At 53.1% G+C, this 18,264-nt stretch overlaps 1 protein-coding gene across 1 annotated transcript; it reads left to right on the top strand.

Moving 5' to 3' along the window:
* Positions 1-12,874: 12,874 nt before the first annotated feature.
* On the top strand, positions 12,875-13,832 carry LOC116839608 (olfactory receptor 52D1-like). Its single transcript, XM_032805717.2, is given in 2 exon segments — positions 12,875-13,018; positions 13,020-13,832. Coding segments are annotated over 2 exon segments (957 nt in total).
* The last annotated feature ends 4,432 nt before the right edge of the window (positions 13,833-18,264 follow it).

The raw sequence follows: 18,264 nt of genomic DNA, 5'->3' as shown, positions 1-18,264 counted from the left end.
TTGGCCTTCACAACTTCTTCTGGCAAAGAGTGCTACAGCTTGACTGTGCGTTGTGTGAAGAAATACTTCCTTTTTGGTTTTTTTGTTTGTTTGTTTTAAACTTGCTGCCTGTTAATTTCATTGAGTGAGCCTTAGTTCCAGTCTTATGAGAAGGAGTAAATAACACTTCCTTATTTACTTTCTCCACACCAGTCATGATTGTATAGACCTGTATCATATCCCCCTTAGTCATCTCTTTTCCAAGCTGAAAAGTCCCAGTCTTATTAATCTTTCCTCATATGGAAGCTGTTCCATAGCCCTCATCATTTTTGTTGCCCTTTTTTAACCTTTTCCAATTCCAATATATCTTATGATCTATCTTAAGATAGATAGAGAAATGGGGAAGGAGATAGATAGTTAGATAGATAGATAGGGTGTATGGGGGAGGGAGAGAGAGAGAGAGAGAGAGACAGATCTAAGAGAACTTCCCCTGTATGGTAGCAAGTATACATTCTTATACACTCCCTTGATTTTTATGCTTCATGTGACTGATTAAAAGCCAGAGCTGTTGCTTAAAATATGAAGTGCTATTTCCCTCAGCTACTGACTTCAGTTTCCAGGCACTTGTAGGATTATGCAGCATAGGGCAAGGTGCTATTGTCGTGCTGCTCCTCACCAGCAGGCAGTTTCAGAGCAGGTGTAGCAATTGCTGCCTCCACACACTCTCCTCCTCCTTTGTGCAGGCATAATACTCCCAGGAGCCCCCTTTTCTTCCCCCTCCCCCCCCCGCCCGCAGCTCTGGGGTGGCTCACAGAGCCATAGCAGAGCCCGGAAACCCTGTGTGGGCTGCAGAGATTGGCAGGGCTGTTGCTCCCGATAAGGAGCAGAGGGAAAGGCAAGTCAAGCCCATGGCCCTGCTCCTTAGCCAAGAAAGGGGACGACTGCTTGTTTAGTTTGTGTTAACAAACCACACCAGGCACTGTTAAGGCATTTGAAACTCCCAGCTCATCTGTGGGTCTCACCCTTACCATCGATGTGATTTCTTGCCCATGGCTTCCTGGCACAACGTATTGCTTGTTTAATTATTAAACATTTGTTGGATTTTTTTAAACCAGTTAATGAAGTGACTCTTTGCAGACAATCAGACCCATAGGCTTTGTAAATATGCAGGCCCAATTGTCCTCTCTCTTAGCCCAGTTTTATGCCAGTATCCATGGGGTCATGTCAGCCTCGCACTGGGGTAAGGCAGGGGCTGAGACCCAGGGCTGACGTGTCTCAGACAGAATGCATGTCAGTGTGTGCACTGCGACGGAGTCAGATCCCACCAGCTCCCTACCCTCAAAGAGGGTCACTTCCTGTCAGTGAGAGCAGCACAGGGACACCCCAAGTGTTGGCTCTGGCTGCCAGAAAGGAAAGGGAAATAACAAGAGCCGCTTTCCCTCTCCCTCTCAAAGATGGAAGAGCTGTTTTATCTGCTGGCCCCTGAGCTGGCAGACGACATGCACCAAAACTAGAACACCCTTAAGTCACCGTTCATGCTCCCCAGCTGCCTCCTGCACGGCATTAGCTCCAAAAGACGAAGCTTAACTGCCCCAGCATTTGGGATCAGGCAGCCAGCAGCTTCCAGTTTGAATTCCCTTCCCCAAAGCCAGGAGGGCTCCTTTCATCCGCTCCCACTGCGGTCCTGGTCAGGTCTGACTCTGCTCTTTTCAGAAGCGAGCTGGGTCATGTTGAGGTTAACCCAGGGCAGTTACCCGCTGTCTTTTCTGCCAGCTAGTGGTTAAGGCAACCTCACTGTTTCCCAGGTGTCAGGAAACGCCGATGCTCCTTTGAGTCCGAAAAGAGAGTGAGGAAGGAATTCAAAGAAATAAATGCCATAGCACAGATGGAGAAAGAAAGACAAGACAAGACAAGACAATCTTTCATTCTCTGTTCATATCATATTCGCACACTGAGCCAAGACAATGAGTTATAGGCCAGATCCTCAGAGATACGCACACGCCTAAATCCCACATTCAGGCACCTTGGTCCCAGTTTTAGGCCCCACTGGGATCCACAAACACCCGCTCAGCTGCCACTGAACCGTATAGGCTCCTAAAATCCCTCCATGCCTACATTTATGCCATGAACGTTCCCTAGGAGCCTCTGTTTCTGTCTCTGGACACGGAAATTCCCCTCCCCCCTCAAGCAGCTGGCCACCTTCCTCTCCCACTTATACCCCAGTGCACTCCAACAAGCAGGGGCAGATGGGTGCTCCTCTGCCTAGCTCACCCGCAGGGCTCAATCCAGTTTGTTGGCTCAGAGGCCACCTACCGGACTGGGTCCCATTCGAAATCTGTACAGAGATGCTGCCAGTGCTCACTGATTAGAGGACCCACATAGATGCAGGAGACCCAGGTTCAGTTTCCGCTTCTGGGGTCTCCCAACTACTGGGCTCTGGGATAATCTGCAAGGGGCTCACTCAGTCTCTCTCCCAGTGACGCTGTTCCACGGTGTATCAGTAATGAAACAGTCGCTAACGCTGGAGGACCAGACCCTGAGTCTCCCACAGGCCAGGTGGGAAATGTGAGCTCAGCCATACACCATACGTGGCAGTTCACAAGGCGTCACAGTGACCCATAATAACAATTGTTGATGGGAAAAGGTATAACAGGGAGACAGAAAGACTGAATTAGTACAAACAAAATGGGGCCACATCCAGCCCACCAGACAATTTAATCTGGCTCTCGAGCTCCTGCCAGGGAGTGGGGTCCAAGGCTTGGCCCGCTCTGGCGCTCCAACTGGGGAGTGGGGTCCGGGGCTTGCCCTGCTCTGCATGGCTCCTGGAAGCAGCGGCATGTCCCCTCTCTGGCTCCAATGATAGCTGCAGGGGCGGCGCCTGTGGACAGGGCAGTGTGCAGAGCTTCCTGGCCATGCCTCTGCGTAGGAGCTGGAGTGAGGACATCCCGCTTCTTCTGGGAGCTGCTTGAGGTAAGCACCACCTGGAGTCTGCACCCCTGACCCCATCCCATACCCCAACCCCCTGCCCTAGCCCTGATCCCCCTCCAACCCTCCGAATTCCTCAGTCCAAGCCTGGAGCACCCTCCTGCACTCCAAGCCCCTCATCCCCAGCCCCGCCCCAGAGACCACACCTCCAGCTGGAGCCCTCATCCCCTCCCTTCCTCACATCCCAACAGCCTTCCCCAGCCGAGATCTCCTTCCCACACCCTAAACTCCTCATTTCTGGCCACACCCAGAGCCCACACCCCAACCCCCAATTTCATGAGCATCCATGGCCCGCCATACAATTTCCACATCCAAATTTGGCCCTCGGGCCAAAAACTTTGCTCACCTTTGCTGTAGTGCCTGGGCCATGGACCAGGCCCATCCTGTGCTCGGTGCTGTACAAACAGAACAGAAAGACTCTGGTGCATTTTCCCTTCCCTGAAAAGCCTCAGCTGTGAAAAGTGAAGAACAGGGGACCTTGCTGGTTGCATCCTTGCACTTGGGGCTAGCTGCAGCACAGAGATTTGTGCACAGCTGAGGAGCCAGGTCAGTGGAACAGCTTTTGGCAGGATCCAGCAAGAGCATGGATGTCACTCAGGTGGGACCGGGAGGTCAGTTCTCTTATTCCAAGGTGCAGCCCTAGTGCTGTGGGAGACGGGGAAGGCAGGAGGCTCCATCAGTCAGATGCAGAGGGGTCCCTATTTATACTGTGTGACACTCTGCTGCTTCCAGCCATGTTTTCTTGGTTTCAGCCCAGGCTGATTCTCGCCTCCTGTATCTTGCTTCAAGTTTAGATGTTAAATAAGCTCAAACCAAAACCACCAAGTTTCCCCTGGATCCAGCCTTGTAGAAGTGTCGCATAAAGGTCCCAGCCAGTGCACAAAATCTGCTCACCTGCTTTGGTCACAATGATACATCAAAATGAGCAAACTAATTATACTTCGCTCCCCACTCAATAGCCAATTACTCAGCCCTGGTGAGAGAGGAAGGCTCTTGCAGTTAATTAGCCACCAGAACCAGGGCTGGCTCTAGCAATTTCGCCACCCCAAGCACGGCGGCATGCCCTTGGGGGTGCTCTTGCACTCACGGTCTCGCGGCTCGATGGACCTCGCTGCAGGCTCTTGTGAGAGGGTCCAATTTGGTCTGGGCTCTGGTGAAGCTGTGCAGGCGTGTCTGTGGGGAGGTTCTCCCACCGGAGCTGGGACAGCAGACCTCCGCAGGAAGCTGTGATGCAGGTTCTTTACGAATCCGTGGGACAGTGGACCCTCACAAGATGCCTATGCGCAGCTCCTCGGAGCCCACCTGCCGCCCCTCCAGCAACCAGCCAGAGCTGCCCCATTGGCATGCCCCCAAGCACGCGCTGGCAGCTGTGGCCTGGAGGCTGGCACTGACCCAGACGTTAGTGTGAGATCCCATTTGCTCTGTGTATTAGGAAACCATTATTTCTGGCATATCGGATGATCCTTGTTATTTTCTGCCCCAGTCATTTGGGCCTTGTTTCAGGTAGGAGCTATGGTTCTTGTCTACTGTGTTTACAACTGTAAAGGAAGGAGGTGGGGACTGGGGTTATTTAGTCTGCAGGAAGAGACGATTTGGCAGGGTGGGATTTGATAGGAGCCTTCAATTACTGAGTTGGGGCTCAAGGGGAGGAGCTCGGCTGTTCTCAGTGGGTACCAGATGAGACAAGGGCAATGGTCTTCAAGATGCCAGTGTGAGGGAGGTTTTAGGTTGGATATTAGAACACTATTTCACGTAGTGGGATGGTGACAGCACTGGATGGGTTTACAGGGACGGTGGTGGAATCTTTTTCTTAGGGTTTTTAATGGTCAGGCTTGACAAGCCCTGGCTGGGATGAATTTAGTTGGATTGGTCCTGCTTTGAGCTGCGGGTTGGACTAGACCTCCTGAGGTCCTTCAATCCCTGTTTCTACCTTCTCTGAACACTGGCATGATGGTTCTGACGACTGTGGTACCCATAGTGATATAAACGATTTCTTCCTGCGTGAACAAATACATAGGAGCTTGATGGGGCAAGGCCAGTGGCTGCAGTACAGCACATTTTAGAACAGGGCCTATCCTCCTGATGTGAACTAACTGATATCTCTGCTTGCTGTGCTATATATACTGCCCCTGGAAATTTCCACTACCTGCGTCTGACGAAGTGGGTATTCACCCACGAAAGCTCATGCTCCAAAACATCTGTTAGTCTATAAGGTGCCACAGGATTCTCTGCTGCTTTTACTGAGAAACAGGTATGTTAGCCCCAGGCTAAACAAATCCCTAGGACCATGGTAACTAAATGGCAGTTGCTCCAGGTTAATCAAGGCACCTGGAGCCAATTAAGACCTTTCTAGAAGGCAGTGAAGATAGCTCCTCCCAGGGATGGTGCATTTATCATGCAGGCATATGGAACCCCATTGGGGCGACAGGGTCGCATGGGGCTTTCTGCTGGTCTAGTGTGTAACAGGAAAAAACTGGCTTGAAGCTCTGGACGTTTGTCATTGACTATAACGGTGTCTGGATTGGCACCAGAGTAGCTGAGATCACAATCTGTCTCTGTGGAATAGATCTGGGCTTTAATTTGGGGCTGGACTGAACATGCCCTGTTCAAGGAAAAGGCAGAACGTTGCATGGGGTGTGCTGGAGCCAGCCCTCCTGCCTCTCCTACCCACAGTGATTCCGCTGCTCGTGTGGGTCAGTCCTGCACTGGAGAGACCACCACGAGGTGGCAGAAAGTGGACAGGACTCCGGGCCTGCTCACTTCTTTGTCACCTTCTGCAAATCCTGCCAACATGGAGGTGTGCCTTGTCCCATAGCGGCCATCACGTTGTAATAGCTTTGAGACGAACAGACCTCGGGAGTGTAACACTTGCCACGGGGGCACAGACACCATGGCTCACTAGGTTAAACATGATCCCCTCAGGGTCCCCTTGCCCTCCCCACAGACCGGATCCTCCTCGGGCTGTCAGGGGGCGTCTCTTGGATCCCTAGGCTGGGGATTGACTTGGGCACATGAGCTACCAGTCCTGGGGCAGCAATCACTTTTGCCACCTGGGGAGGTGAGTTGAAGAAGGCCCAAGTGGGACTGGACCCATTACCTCTTAAAGGGCCAGTCAACTTATGTGTTGTCTTCCTATTTCATGTGAGTACAGTGCCTAACCCAGCGGGCTTCTGATCCCTGACCGAGGTCCGCCACCTATCATGTGCGTGCCCAGACCACAGAGCTATGGGGGATCTGATGTCGGCACCCACAGGCTCTCCTCTTGAAACTGTTCTGCTTGAATTCAATAACTGAATATTAATTGGACCAGAGACCGAGTTAGAATGATGCCACCTCCCGGTGGCTGGGGCATTCACCTGAGAGGTGGCAGATCCCCAGTAAAATCCTTTCTCTCCGTCAGGAATAGGGAGGATAAAACTTGAGGGAGGGGTCTCCTGAAAGCTGACTGAGTGCTGGACCCACTGGGCTAACGGTTATAGGGGAAGGTGCCAGGGCCGGTGCAAGGATATTTTGCGCCCTGGGCGAAACTTCCATCTTGCGCCCCCCCTCCCCCAAAATCACATACATTATACACAATACACGGTCACAGAGTAACATGTTATAATTTAGAATTTATGTTTCCACGCTTTAAGTTTAGCAAATTTAGAAACAAGTTCCTCCAAGTCAATGCTGTGAGCAATGTCATGTTCTAGTGACTAGGTAGATAGCCCAACAAATCTTTGTTGCAACATTGATGTTCACGTGTATGTTTTTATCAATTTGAGCTTCGAGAAGCTTCGCTCACCACTGGCCACAGAAACTGGGAGAGACAAGAGGATGCGAAGAGCAATAACTGTGTTAGGGACACTATCTGTCAGCAGGGGGTCAGGGCTATGGCTGTGGGGAGGATGGGGTCACGGGGTTCCAGCTCAGAGGGACTGGGCTCGAGAGCTGGGGGTCAGGGCTGTGGGGGGGATGGGATGAGGGGTTTCCAGCTCAGAGGGACTGGGCTTCGGAGCTGGGGTCAGGGCCTGTAGGGGGATGGGGTCGAGGGTTTCCAGCTCAGAGGGACTGGGCTCGGAGCTGGGGGTCAGGGCTGTGGGGGGGATGGGGTCAGGGGGTTTCCAGCTCAGAGGGACTGCTCGGAGCTCAGGGCCTGAGGATGGGGTGGGGGCTCAGGTACCTGGGTCAGGGGGGGCTGTGGGGATGGGGGTCAGGGGTATCCAGCTCAGACGCACTGGGCTGGATCTGGGGGTCAAGGGCTGCTTGGGGTCAGGGGTTTCCTGAGGGACTGGGCTCGGAGCTGGGGGTCAGGGCTGTGGGGGGATGGGTCAGGGGGATGCCTGGGGGCACTGGGGCAGCTCAGCTCTGCAGGCTGCGCAATTCTCTCCAGCCATCCAGGCACAAGGGGAGCAGGAGCAGGAACCAGCAAGGACCAAGGGGGCAGGAGCACAGCACCTGAGGCCGACCTGCGGGGAGGCACTTGCTTACCTTGCCCAACGCATGAGCATCGGGGTCCTCTTTCTTCCTCCGCTCCACCAGACCACCGCTGAGGCTCTTTTCTTCTCCGTGCCCCTCGCTGGGGCTGACGTGGAGGCTGAGCCAGGGGGCAGCTGCCGCTTTCCTCCAGAAGCGAAGCCCTGGTTTTGTGCCACTGTCGCAGGGCCCCTGCCACGTACCCTAAGCAGAGCTGCGCAGCTCTGCCCAGCTGGCAACCAGAAAAATTGCAGAGGCTGGAGCCCCTGCTCTGGGAGGGGGAGGGACTCTGAGCCTCTGCCTGCAGCCCAGGGATTCCCCTGGGTCAGCGCGCCGTGGGCAGCCCGAATTTCTGGGCTGTGGCGGCAGGGCGCTGACCCCGGGGGCACCCTGGGCTGCCGGCTGCAGGCAGCTGCTGCCGCCGGCAGCTCAGACTACCTCTCCAGCAGCAGTGGCTGCTCAACAATTTAAAAAATTTTGGGAGGGCACCGCTTTTTGGCACCCCCAAATCTTGGTGCCCTAGGCAACCACCTAGTTCGCCTAAATTGTTGCACCAGCCCTGGAAGGTGCCTCCCCATCTCCCTGGCGGCCTCAGGGCACACCTACCGGATCGACTTAGGCAGAGGCATGTCAGCTCTTCCCCGTTCACGGATTGTGCCGGGAGTTAGGTGCCTGGGCACCCAGAGGGAGGCAGCAGCAGGCCTGTACTGAGGCAGATACATGGGCACCAAGGAACTTGCCATGCAAACCCTGAGCTACTTTGGGCACCAGCTGGGACAGACGGCAGCCAGACAGGCACTTTGGGAACCACAGTGGCACTTCAAAATAGGACTCGGGTGCCTATGTCTGGGAGTTAGGCACAAAGGACCCCCACTTTGGAAATTAATAATAAATAATAATAATAATGAATAGCAGCCTCATGGCAAGAAAGCAACCCTGCCGAGGGATGGGCGCAGGTCCGTGCTGTGTTGCTGTAGCCGTGTGGGTCCCAGGACATTAGCGACACAAGGTGGGGGAGGGGATATCTTTCACTGGACCAACTTCTGTTGGTGAGAGAGACCAGTATGTGCATAACTTTAGCATCCCATATAAGCCGAGTGCTCCTGTGTTTCCTGAAAAGAACTGGGTTTAAACCTGAGCTTAAGTATTTTCCAAAATCAGGGCTTACAGTCATCATAATTCTGTCCCATTTGCTGTATTGCCTGCCAGGCTGTTTGCTTTTCAGCCTGCATACTGTGTCTTTTGTCCTCCAGGGGTCCCTCCCCAGGCTCAGTCCCCCCCAGCTGGCCTTTGGTTCCCAGTGATAGCCAGGCCAGAGCCCCTGCTGGGCTGTAGAGATTGCCAGGGCTGTTATGCAAGATAAGGAGTGTCAGGGAAGGCAAGTCAAGCCCCACGCCCTGGGCTGGATCCATCCTGGGGGCTGCTGAGTTGTTCAGTTTGTATTAAGAAAGCGTAGCTGGTTAAGGCATTTGACTTTCTCAGCTTGTGTTTGGGGCCCAGCAAAAGCTTCCATTTCATGCAGCTCCCTGCTTTTTTCTGGTGCCTTATGCCTCAGTTATTCGCCGCTAGCTTGTTTGTTGGGGATGATTAAACCATGTTGAAAAATTATCATTCTTTCTATTTCGTCTTGCCATAGTGCCTGAGAGCCCCATCCCTGTGCCAGGCCCTCACAGTGCTAGGAGCTGCACAAACCCAGAACGGAAAGCTGGTCTCTGCCCTGAAAAACTGACAGGGTAAGCATAGGATGAGAGACAACAGATGGATACAGACAGATGGGGGAGTACAAAGAAACCATGAGACAATATTGGTCAGCGAGATGGCTTATAAATCTGCAGTACGTCTGCAGTAGGTTGTTCCATGCAATGAAATCAAGAAGGATCTTTGCATTTTTAAATGGTTTGTTTATAAAAGTCCCTCTGCAATTTTATCATGCACGATGTCCTGGTTTATGCTTCTTTCATGAAGTGAACATGTTTTTAAAATGACATTTTATTCACGTTTGTCTTCTGGGTAGTCGTCCTGGAGCTGTCTTGTAGTGCAGCACATGGCAGGATCAGCATATCAGGAGAGCTGGCAGCTGGAAGAAAAAGCCAGGCAAATTCAAAGTAGAATTAGGGGTGCGGGGGGGAGGGAGACGTCAGGGTGAGCACAGCCTAACATCATCCGTGAATCGTCCACAGACACCCGACTGCCACTGGGTCCTGGCTGTTGGTATGTCAGCAGCTATATGATTCTAGTAGCCCCTAAAGGCTCCAGCTCAGATCAAGGCCCCATTGTGTAGGCTTTGCAGAGACAGTCTCTGACCAAAAGGGTTTAGAGTGACTATTATTCCCACTGTACGGAAGGGAAACTGAGGCATGAACAGATGAAATGACTTGCGCGGAGGTCTGTGGCAGAGCTAGGAATTGAACCCAGGCATCCTGCGTCACTCCAGCAGCCCCATAACCAGACCGTCAGCCTCCTGCTCAGCAGGCAGCCCCCTGACTCTTTGCAGTTAAGCACACTTTTGTAACTGGGCTGTTACTGCCTCCTGTCATGGTGCGCTGCTCCTCAGAACAGAGACAGTGCCCACCTCACAAAGGTGCTGCGACTTGAGAGGTTCAATCCAGCCCTGTTTGTGAAGGGCTTTGAGATGCTTTACTTCAGTGCTTCCCGCTACGACGGTAGTAGGGGGAGATAGACGTTGACCCAAAGCCATCGAAGTCACTGAGAGCCTTGTCCCTGACTCTGGCTCAGACCTCGACTAAGGTCTGAATGAAGTGCAGAACCAGAGTCCTGGTTCCATGGAAGTCAGTGGCAGAATGCTCACTAACTGTGTGGGGACCCAGCTCTCTGCAAGCACCTGGGCAGGTGACTGTGCAGTGCCTGGAGGGTTCAGGTGCTCAGCTCTGATCCTCAAGTGTGTCTCTGATCCTCAGGTGTGTCTTTCGGTCTCCCTTCATCTTACACTAAAAGGCTCCCTCTGGTTTCCTCAGCCACACAACGGGGGCTCACTCCGAAGGCAGCTGGCTCCAGACTCCCACCATAAGACGTATGCGGATAACTGGGAACTTGACTATCCTGTACTGGGGTCCCAGTTCATGCTTCCTGCTTCTCAATCCATTGTCAGATCATCTAGTCTGACCTCCTGTACCTCACAGGCCACAGAACCTCCCCCACCTGCTCCTGTAAGAGACCCCAAGCCTTCTGCCTTTAAAATCGATGAGTGTATGAGAGTGGCTAGACACGCAGCCGTGTCCCGGGGCCCCCGACACAGGATCATCGGGCTGCTGGTTTCAGGCACATCAGCACCCAAGGGTAAGATGGACCAGCATCATAGCCAGTTGCCTTCGGAGTGGGGTTTCGGGCAGCTGGACTGTGGGTGTGGCCAGACCTTCAGGTGCCCACAGCCTAGGGTGACCAGACCGCAAACGTGAAAAATCGGGACAGAGGATGGGGGGTAATAGGAACCTATATAAGAAAAAGACCAAAAATCGAGACTGTACCTATAAAATCGGGACATCTGGTCACCCTACTACAGCCACCACGATGCCTGATGGGAAGTGCAAGGCAGATTCCTGTCCCTCCTACTGCTGAGGTACCATGTGGGGCTGACAGGTTATTGCTTTGCAGATATTCAGGGGCCGGCGCTCTCCTGTGGAAAGCTGCTCTCTAAGCTGGCAAAAAGTCCAGCTCAGCCTCTGCCAGACCATGGTCTGGGGAGAAATAAACAGGTCCAAGCCGGAGGGTTGAAGTTAAAGGACTTGGGCACAAGGAGTCATCAAGGCTGCTGGTAAAGTCCTGGGCTGGCACGACAACGAGTGGCAAGAGTCTAGAATGAGGAGGTAATGTTCTGGGCTGAAATCAGCGACAGGTGATTGGGGACTGTCAGTGGGGGGAGGGGGCTGCCCCTTCTTGGGCTTTGGTCAGGGGGCAGCGAGTTAGAGTCAGGGGGATGCATCAACTGGAAGAGACAAACTTTCCCATTGCAGCTGCTACCACCACACTGGTCTCCTGAGACCACAACCGTATCGTGCTCATCCTGAGAGACGTCCTATCAGAGACGGGGCCAGAGAGAGAGATGCCCATGACATTAGCAGGACTGTCCGGAAATCAACAATTCCAATGGCAAAATAGGTCAGGGGTTTGAAATGTGGTTTCATTCTGGTGCAGAACAAAAGTGAGACCTTTAGAAAGTGACCCCCAGCGGTCAGGGCTCTCACCTGGCGAACGGGAGACTCAGTTTCAAATCCCTTCCCCAGATCTGGGACTGCAAATGGGACAAGGACTGTTGCTACACTCAGAACTTTTCTTAATACTTTATATTTCAAGGGCTTTAACTGATTTCCTTGGTGCCTGTCTGTCCTTAACAGAAGGCTTCGAAGATTTGTAATGGTGGCTGTTACACTCTGATGTGCTGAACTGTTGAATGATGAAATAGTAAACAGGGGCTTTGTTAACGTTTTATCCCTTCAGGGGCCCAGGCCATCCCCTTCTCAGTCCAGGAGGGCTGCCATGTCCAGGCCCGGCACACGCTCAGCACTGGAACCTAAATCGGAAGAGGCCCCTGGTATTTGCATGCATAGGTAGATACCATGCCTGAGAACAGGACAGTCAAAGGGGAGAGGGAGCTAGGAGCGAGAAGGTTAATTTGCCTTGTTGTTGCTCTTAGGGCAAGACTCAGGGGACCAATCTCAAGCCCAATGGACTTAAAGGAGAATGTATAAATCCTCCCTGATCTCCAACAGCTACAGAGCCTGAATGGTGCCTGGGCTGTGTCTGCATTTTGCTGCACTTGTCAGAGGAAAATACAGCAGCCCGTGACCTGCCGGAAAGCACCGCTTACTTAAACCAAGCGCAGGTATTTACTATTACTCGGCTCAGAGCAGGAGATACTCAGATCGAGTGTTCACCAGAGACTTAACTAGACATTTTGCTACTGTTTGGTAAAGTGCTTTGAGATCCTTAGATAGAAGGAGCTATACGCAGGAGGTGGAAGACTGGAAATATAGAAATATGAATCTAACCAACAGAACAGGCAGGGCTTTGCTATAGCTTAGATAGATAGATTGAGGTCATGACAGGGGTTTAACACCAAATAACGGGAGGGGAATTTTATGTTTTTAATCTTCCTTTATGAATTAAGGCCCTGCCCCTGAAATCACCCATCTAAGTAACTTTCTCAATTCCCATTGAACTCAGTGGAAGTGCACTCAGGTACAAAGTCACTGGTCTCTGGGAGTTTAGTTAGGGTGTTAATCTCTAGTACATCATGAAATGGGGATGGTGATACTGACTGGCCTCGCAGAGGGGTGGGGAAGATAAAGCCATAAGCAAACAGAAAGAGCACAGATAGCAGGAGACCAGAGAGGTACCTTGGCAATAAAATTGTCTTCAGCTACCAGCTAACTGCAAAATTTCTCCTCATCTTGATCTTGCAGGAAGCAAAATTTTCAGAAGTGGCCTAGGATTCAGGATGCCCGTTGGATCAACTATCAACGGCACTGATGCCAGCTCAGACGTCTTCATCCTGCTGGGCATCCCAGGACTGGAAGCTGCTCACTTCTGGATCTCAATCCCCTTGTGCTCCATGTACCTCATTGCTCTGTGCGGGAACACCAGAGCTAGTAGGGACATTGCTGGAGCGAAGCCTGCAGCAGCCCCTGAACCTTTTCCTCTCCATGTTGGCTATCTCTGATCTCATTCTCAGTTCCACTACAGTTCCTAAAATGTTGCTCCTGCTCTGGTTCAAGGCCAGGGAAATCTCCTTTACTGCCTGTCTCACTCAGATGTTCTTTGTCCAGGCTGTTTTCGCTCTGGAGTCGGCCATCCTGCTGGCCATGGCGTCTGATCGGTATGTTGCCGTCTGTCACCCCCTGAGATACACAGCTGTAGTAACACAGGCCGTGGCAGGGAGAATAGGGGTAGCAAGCACTCTCAGGAGCTTGTGTGTAGGCCTCCCACTTCTCTGGTTTCTTAAAAGGTTGCCATACTGTGGCCACCACATCGTCCATCACACCTACTGCGAGCACATGGGCATAGCCCGGCTGGCCTGTGCCGACATCACAGTCACTACTGTGTATGGTTCGATCGTCACTTTCTTAGCCGTAGGGTTAGATGTTATCTTTATCACTGTGTCCTACGCTCTGATCCTCAGGGCCGCCTTCCGGCTCCCCTCCAAGGACGCCCGGCTCAAGGATCTCCGCACCTGCAGCTCCCACCTCTGTCTCATGCTGATATTCTACACACCAGCCTTTTTCTCCTTCTTAAGCCATTGCTTTGGGCACAATGTCCCACTCCACATCCACATTCTTCTCGCCAACCTGTACATGCTGGTTCCACCCACACCGAACCCCATCATTTACAGGGTGAAAACACAGCTGATCAGGGCCAGGGTGCTGAAAACATTCAATCCTCAAAGGCGCAGCCCCTGAACACTCTCCTAGAATTCTCAGCTGTCTGCTCAGAGCTGCTAATACCTGGGCCCTGGTCTGAAGCCTGTTGAAGTGTTGGGTTTCAGTGGGTCAGGCCGTTAGGATCACAGACAGAAATGCTGAGTTCAAGGTGATGGGAATATTCATGGATTTAAGATGAAGGAAAGATCTAAGGGTAACCTTCTGGCTATCACAGGCCCTTACATTTACCCCTGTGTTAAGCCCAATAACCTGAGTTTCATTAATCGTTTTGAGAAAGGATCCAGTCTTGATCTGTAAACAGCAAGAGATGGCAAATCCACCACTTTCCCTGGCAGTTTGTTCCAATAGTGAATCACATTCCCTGCTACGAATGTGTCTTCTGGTCTATGTTTGGAAGATCACCCTGTTTTACTGTGCTCCCCTGCCAGGGTTAGTAACCTCTTTGTGTGCTAGAAGAGGGTAGAAAACAAAGGCCAAAGAAAACTCCTTTCCTCAGTGACGGGGGACACCACAGCGAACAGTGCATGACAATCACATATGCCGGGTCCCTGCACAGGGCGGGATTTCTCCTGGAGAGGTTGATTGTGGCTGGAGTGGATGGGACCTGGGTAACATCCCTTTCAATAGTTGCTGTGCCCTCTAGTGTTTTCCATGTCAAAAGCCAGCAGAACCCTGCTGGGGCAGTGGGGCCCAGAGATAGCTGGGCTGCTGTATTCGGACATAGTCAATAAATATGGGGATTTGGAAGCCAGCTGTCCATGTGGTTTCCTCGCACCCTTTATGTTGTGCAGCGAGTGAGGGCTGGTGTGTGGGGCACTGCAGCTCAGCATGGCCTCGGGGAGCAGGGAACCAGACGGGGTAGCATCCCCTCTATTTCGGGGTGGCTGGGGACGCTGTATCCATAGAGTGCACACACTCTGGGTCGTGCAGGCACCGTGACTGTGCCCATCGGGGCAGGAAAACTGCTTGGTGCCAATGAAGGGTTTCTTGGAGGAGGAGGGGTAAATACAGGCAAGATGGTGGGATAAGGCAGCTGCATTAACACAGGTACTTTTGCGATCAGTATTTACCTCACACGCATGCCAGGGGTTCTGGTAACCACCCCAAAGCTCCTTTGCTTCTGCCATGCTTGGTTTCACCTGTTTTCCTCCTGGTCTTGGGGCCACAGCTCCTGCCCTCTGCCCTCCCCTCTGCCCCCTCCGGCTCTGCCTGCTCCTGTCCTGATGCCAGCGTGTACGGATCCTGCTGGGGGACAGGGTGACATGGGGGAGCTGGGCTGGACTCAGAGAGCTCTCGGTCGCCCTGGGCACCCTGGAAGGAGTCCAGCTGTCACACGTGCCCTGAGGAGGCAAAGGCCCCTGGCCCTGTCCTGGATGGCATCCAGGACCTCACTGAGAGTGCTGAGTCACTGAGCATGGGAAGCCCCCTGTGCAGCAAACCCAGCCCCCGGGGCACGGATCCGCTGTAGCGGCTGGACAAGCCCCTGCGGAAGGCACTGTGTGGGGAAAGGGAAGTGGCCCTGGGCTGCCGGATGTCCAGTGACAGCCCTCCGAGCAATGCAAAGGGGTCGGTTTGTTTCCCCTCCTCCCTGCCCTGCTGTCGCTGGTGGTGCGGCTAGGACCCGCCGGTGCCCTGCTGTCGCTGGTGGTGAGGGCTAGGACCTGCCGGTGCCCTGCTGTCGCTGGTGGTGAGGGCTAGGACCCGCCGGTGCCCTGCTGTCGCTGGTGGTGCGGCTAGGACCCGCCGGTGCCCTGCTGTCACTGGTGGTGTGGCTAGGACCTGACTGTGCTACTCTGCGGTTGCTGCTTAGGCTTCTTGTTATGCAGCATTAGTATTTGATTTAACTCATAAAGGGGGCTGGGGAGCTGCAGCAGGCGCTGGAGTCAATAGACATTGACCGTGCCAGGTGGCCGGACCAGGATGTGACCAAGGCAAGGCAATAGAGATTTGTCTCTTGGATGCACTCCTCCGTGTGTCACACTTAGATTGCACCTACCATGTACAAACACACACACACACACCCCACCCGCGGCAGCCGTCTGTCTGTTGAGATGGGTTCTGCCCGGCAAGGTCTCCCCAGGATCTTTGCCTCCCTCCTTTAGTCAGTAACAATGTGCCCTTTCCTCCCCTCGGCCTTAGTTCTTAGCTCTGGAAGCTTCAACAAAGAGCAGGACCCCCTTGTGAACACCCACACGGGCAATGTCTGGGAGGCTGGACAGACACATACTATTTCTGCACAAGCCAAAGGGGTTAAAAAGAGCAGCACGGCCGCAGCGGCACAGGCAGCAATGCAGGCTGGCCACCCGTGTATGCACCCAGGAGGTCAGGTGGGGCTGTACTGACCCAAGCCGCCATTTTCTGTGTGTTGGCTGGAGTGGAGCTGGTGCATGGCTGGCTCTGGATGCAGGGAAGCCCCCTCCCTGCTGCGGTGTGGCCCCAGGCATAGGGAGAAAATGTCTCTGCCTCCCAAGAGCTTATTGCATGGAAAAGAAACATGGAGGGAAACTGAGGCACAGAGAGATAGAGGACTTCACCAAGGTCACACAGGCTGTCATTGGCATAACCAGGAATAGCACTGAAGTCTCCTGACTTGCAGCTGAGGTCCTGGTCCATTGTACCATGCTGCCTCTCAGCTACGAGGTGTTCTCTGAGCTCCTCCTTATGGGGCAGCATTACCCATTGGCTCAGCAGCAAGTGTGGGGTGGTCTCTCCAGTCCAGGTTGCCTCCTCAGCCTGTTCTGCCCAGAAGGAGGAGGGCCCCCAAACCGCTTCCCAGCTCTTTTCGCCTTGGGACCTCTCCAGCCCAGAAAACACTGCCCCTCAAGGAGGCCATGAACCAATCAGGGCTCCATCTGCAAACAAATGCTGAGCTCAGCTCGGGGGGACACAGATGTTGCACCATGCTCAGAAATTGAGGGGATGGAGTCCTTCCCTCCGAGGCCATTCTGCAGCCTTTCCTGCAGCCCCGTAGCTGGCTGCTGGGTCCTTCCTGTCCCTGCATGAGAGTGAGAACATAAGAACGGCCAGACTGGTTCAGACCAATGGTTCATCTAGCCCAATATCCTGCCTGCCGACAGTGCCTAGTGCCAGATACCCCAGAGGGAATGAACAGAGCAGGGAATCATCAAGCGATTCATCCCCTCTTGCCTGTTCCCAGCCTCTGGCAAACAGAGGCCTGGGACACCATCAGGGTGAACTGGCTCGTGGAGCCATGCACTTGCCCATCCTGCCCCCTCTCTTTCCCCCCACTTCCACTGGGGTCAGGGCCTCTCACGGCTGCTGGCAAACACTGGGGTTAGCAGAGCCTTGCTTGGCAGTAGAATGGCTGTGGTGCAAGCAGTCACTGGACATTGAAAGCCATGGCACCGGGAGCAGAGGGCTCAGTCCCGCTCGTGGAAAGCTCTGGTCACACAACAGTGCTGTTACCATGTAGCCCCGCAGAGGGGCCAAAGGCTGGAACGTCACCTACGTGGCCAGGAAAGGGATAAGAAATGCAGGCATCGAGTGTGGGTGACGGGTAGCGGAGGTGCTTGCATTGCCACTGTCCGTGTCCGATCTGCTCTGTGGCTCACACTGAAGCCCTGAACTCCCCGGGCCTGTAGCAAACCTGTGTGCAGCACATGGACACCAGGGTCGCACAGGCGATCAGATTTAGATGGTGACACCTGGCCCTTCTGGCCGTGAAAACGCTGAAGGAATTCTGGAAACCTGCAGAATTTGGCTTTTCAGCCTCCAAAGCAAAAGATCTCACTCACCTGTAGTATCAGGTCCCTTATCCTTTGCATGGGCCCAGCCACTGGAGGCCAATGTTTGTCTCACACAGACCTGTACAAAGCCAGAGCATGACAGGCTGTCACTTGTTTTCGATCCCTGGGCTGCAGGGCATGGACCAGGGACTCTCCCACTTCTGTGTTTGGCCAGTTGCAAGCAGGATGAGAATTTTCCTCCTGCGTGCGACTTGTCTGAGCCTGCTTACCTCATTCATCTCATTGCCCAGAGACGTCCTGGGAGATTTCACAGTATAAACTGCTCTGCTCTGGCTGGGGGCTGGGTACAACTGGACCTGGCTTTTGCTTCTCAGGGGGAAGCTAAGCTCTCTGCCAGGGAGCCGGTATGCTTCCGGAATGCAGCAGAGACAATTCCCTGGGGAGGAGTCATTCATATCGGTACAGCTCTTTCAGGGCCCGATCCTGAAGCTCAGTGTTTTGGCTACCTGCTAATCCGAAAGCAGCTGAGGAATCGAGATTACATAGGAACTTTTACCCCATTTTTGTTTCCTTTACTTCTGTATTTCCCAAACCTTAACAACCTGTGAACTACTTTCACTAAAATGTCAAGTCTCGCAAATTTCCTCCTAAAAATGAATATTTCCAGGGATTTTCTCCTTTACCTGAGTGTAAATTATAAAAACAGTGATCTTAGAAATATAAAATTTGTTTTTATGACATGC

This window comes from Chelonoidis abingdonii, chromosome 1 (genome assembly GCF_003597395.2).
Source record: "Chelonoidis abingdonii isolate Lonesome George chromosome 1, CheloAbing_2.0, whole genome shotgun sequence".
Lineage (NCBI taxonomy): Eukaryota > Metazoa > Chordata > Testudines > Testudinidae > Chelonoidis > Chelonoidis abingdonii.
Note: the sequence above shows the minus strand (reverse complement) of the source record. Positions and strands in the feature narration are given on the sequence as shown.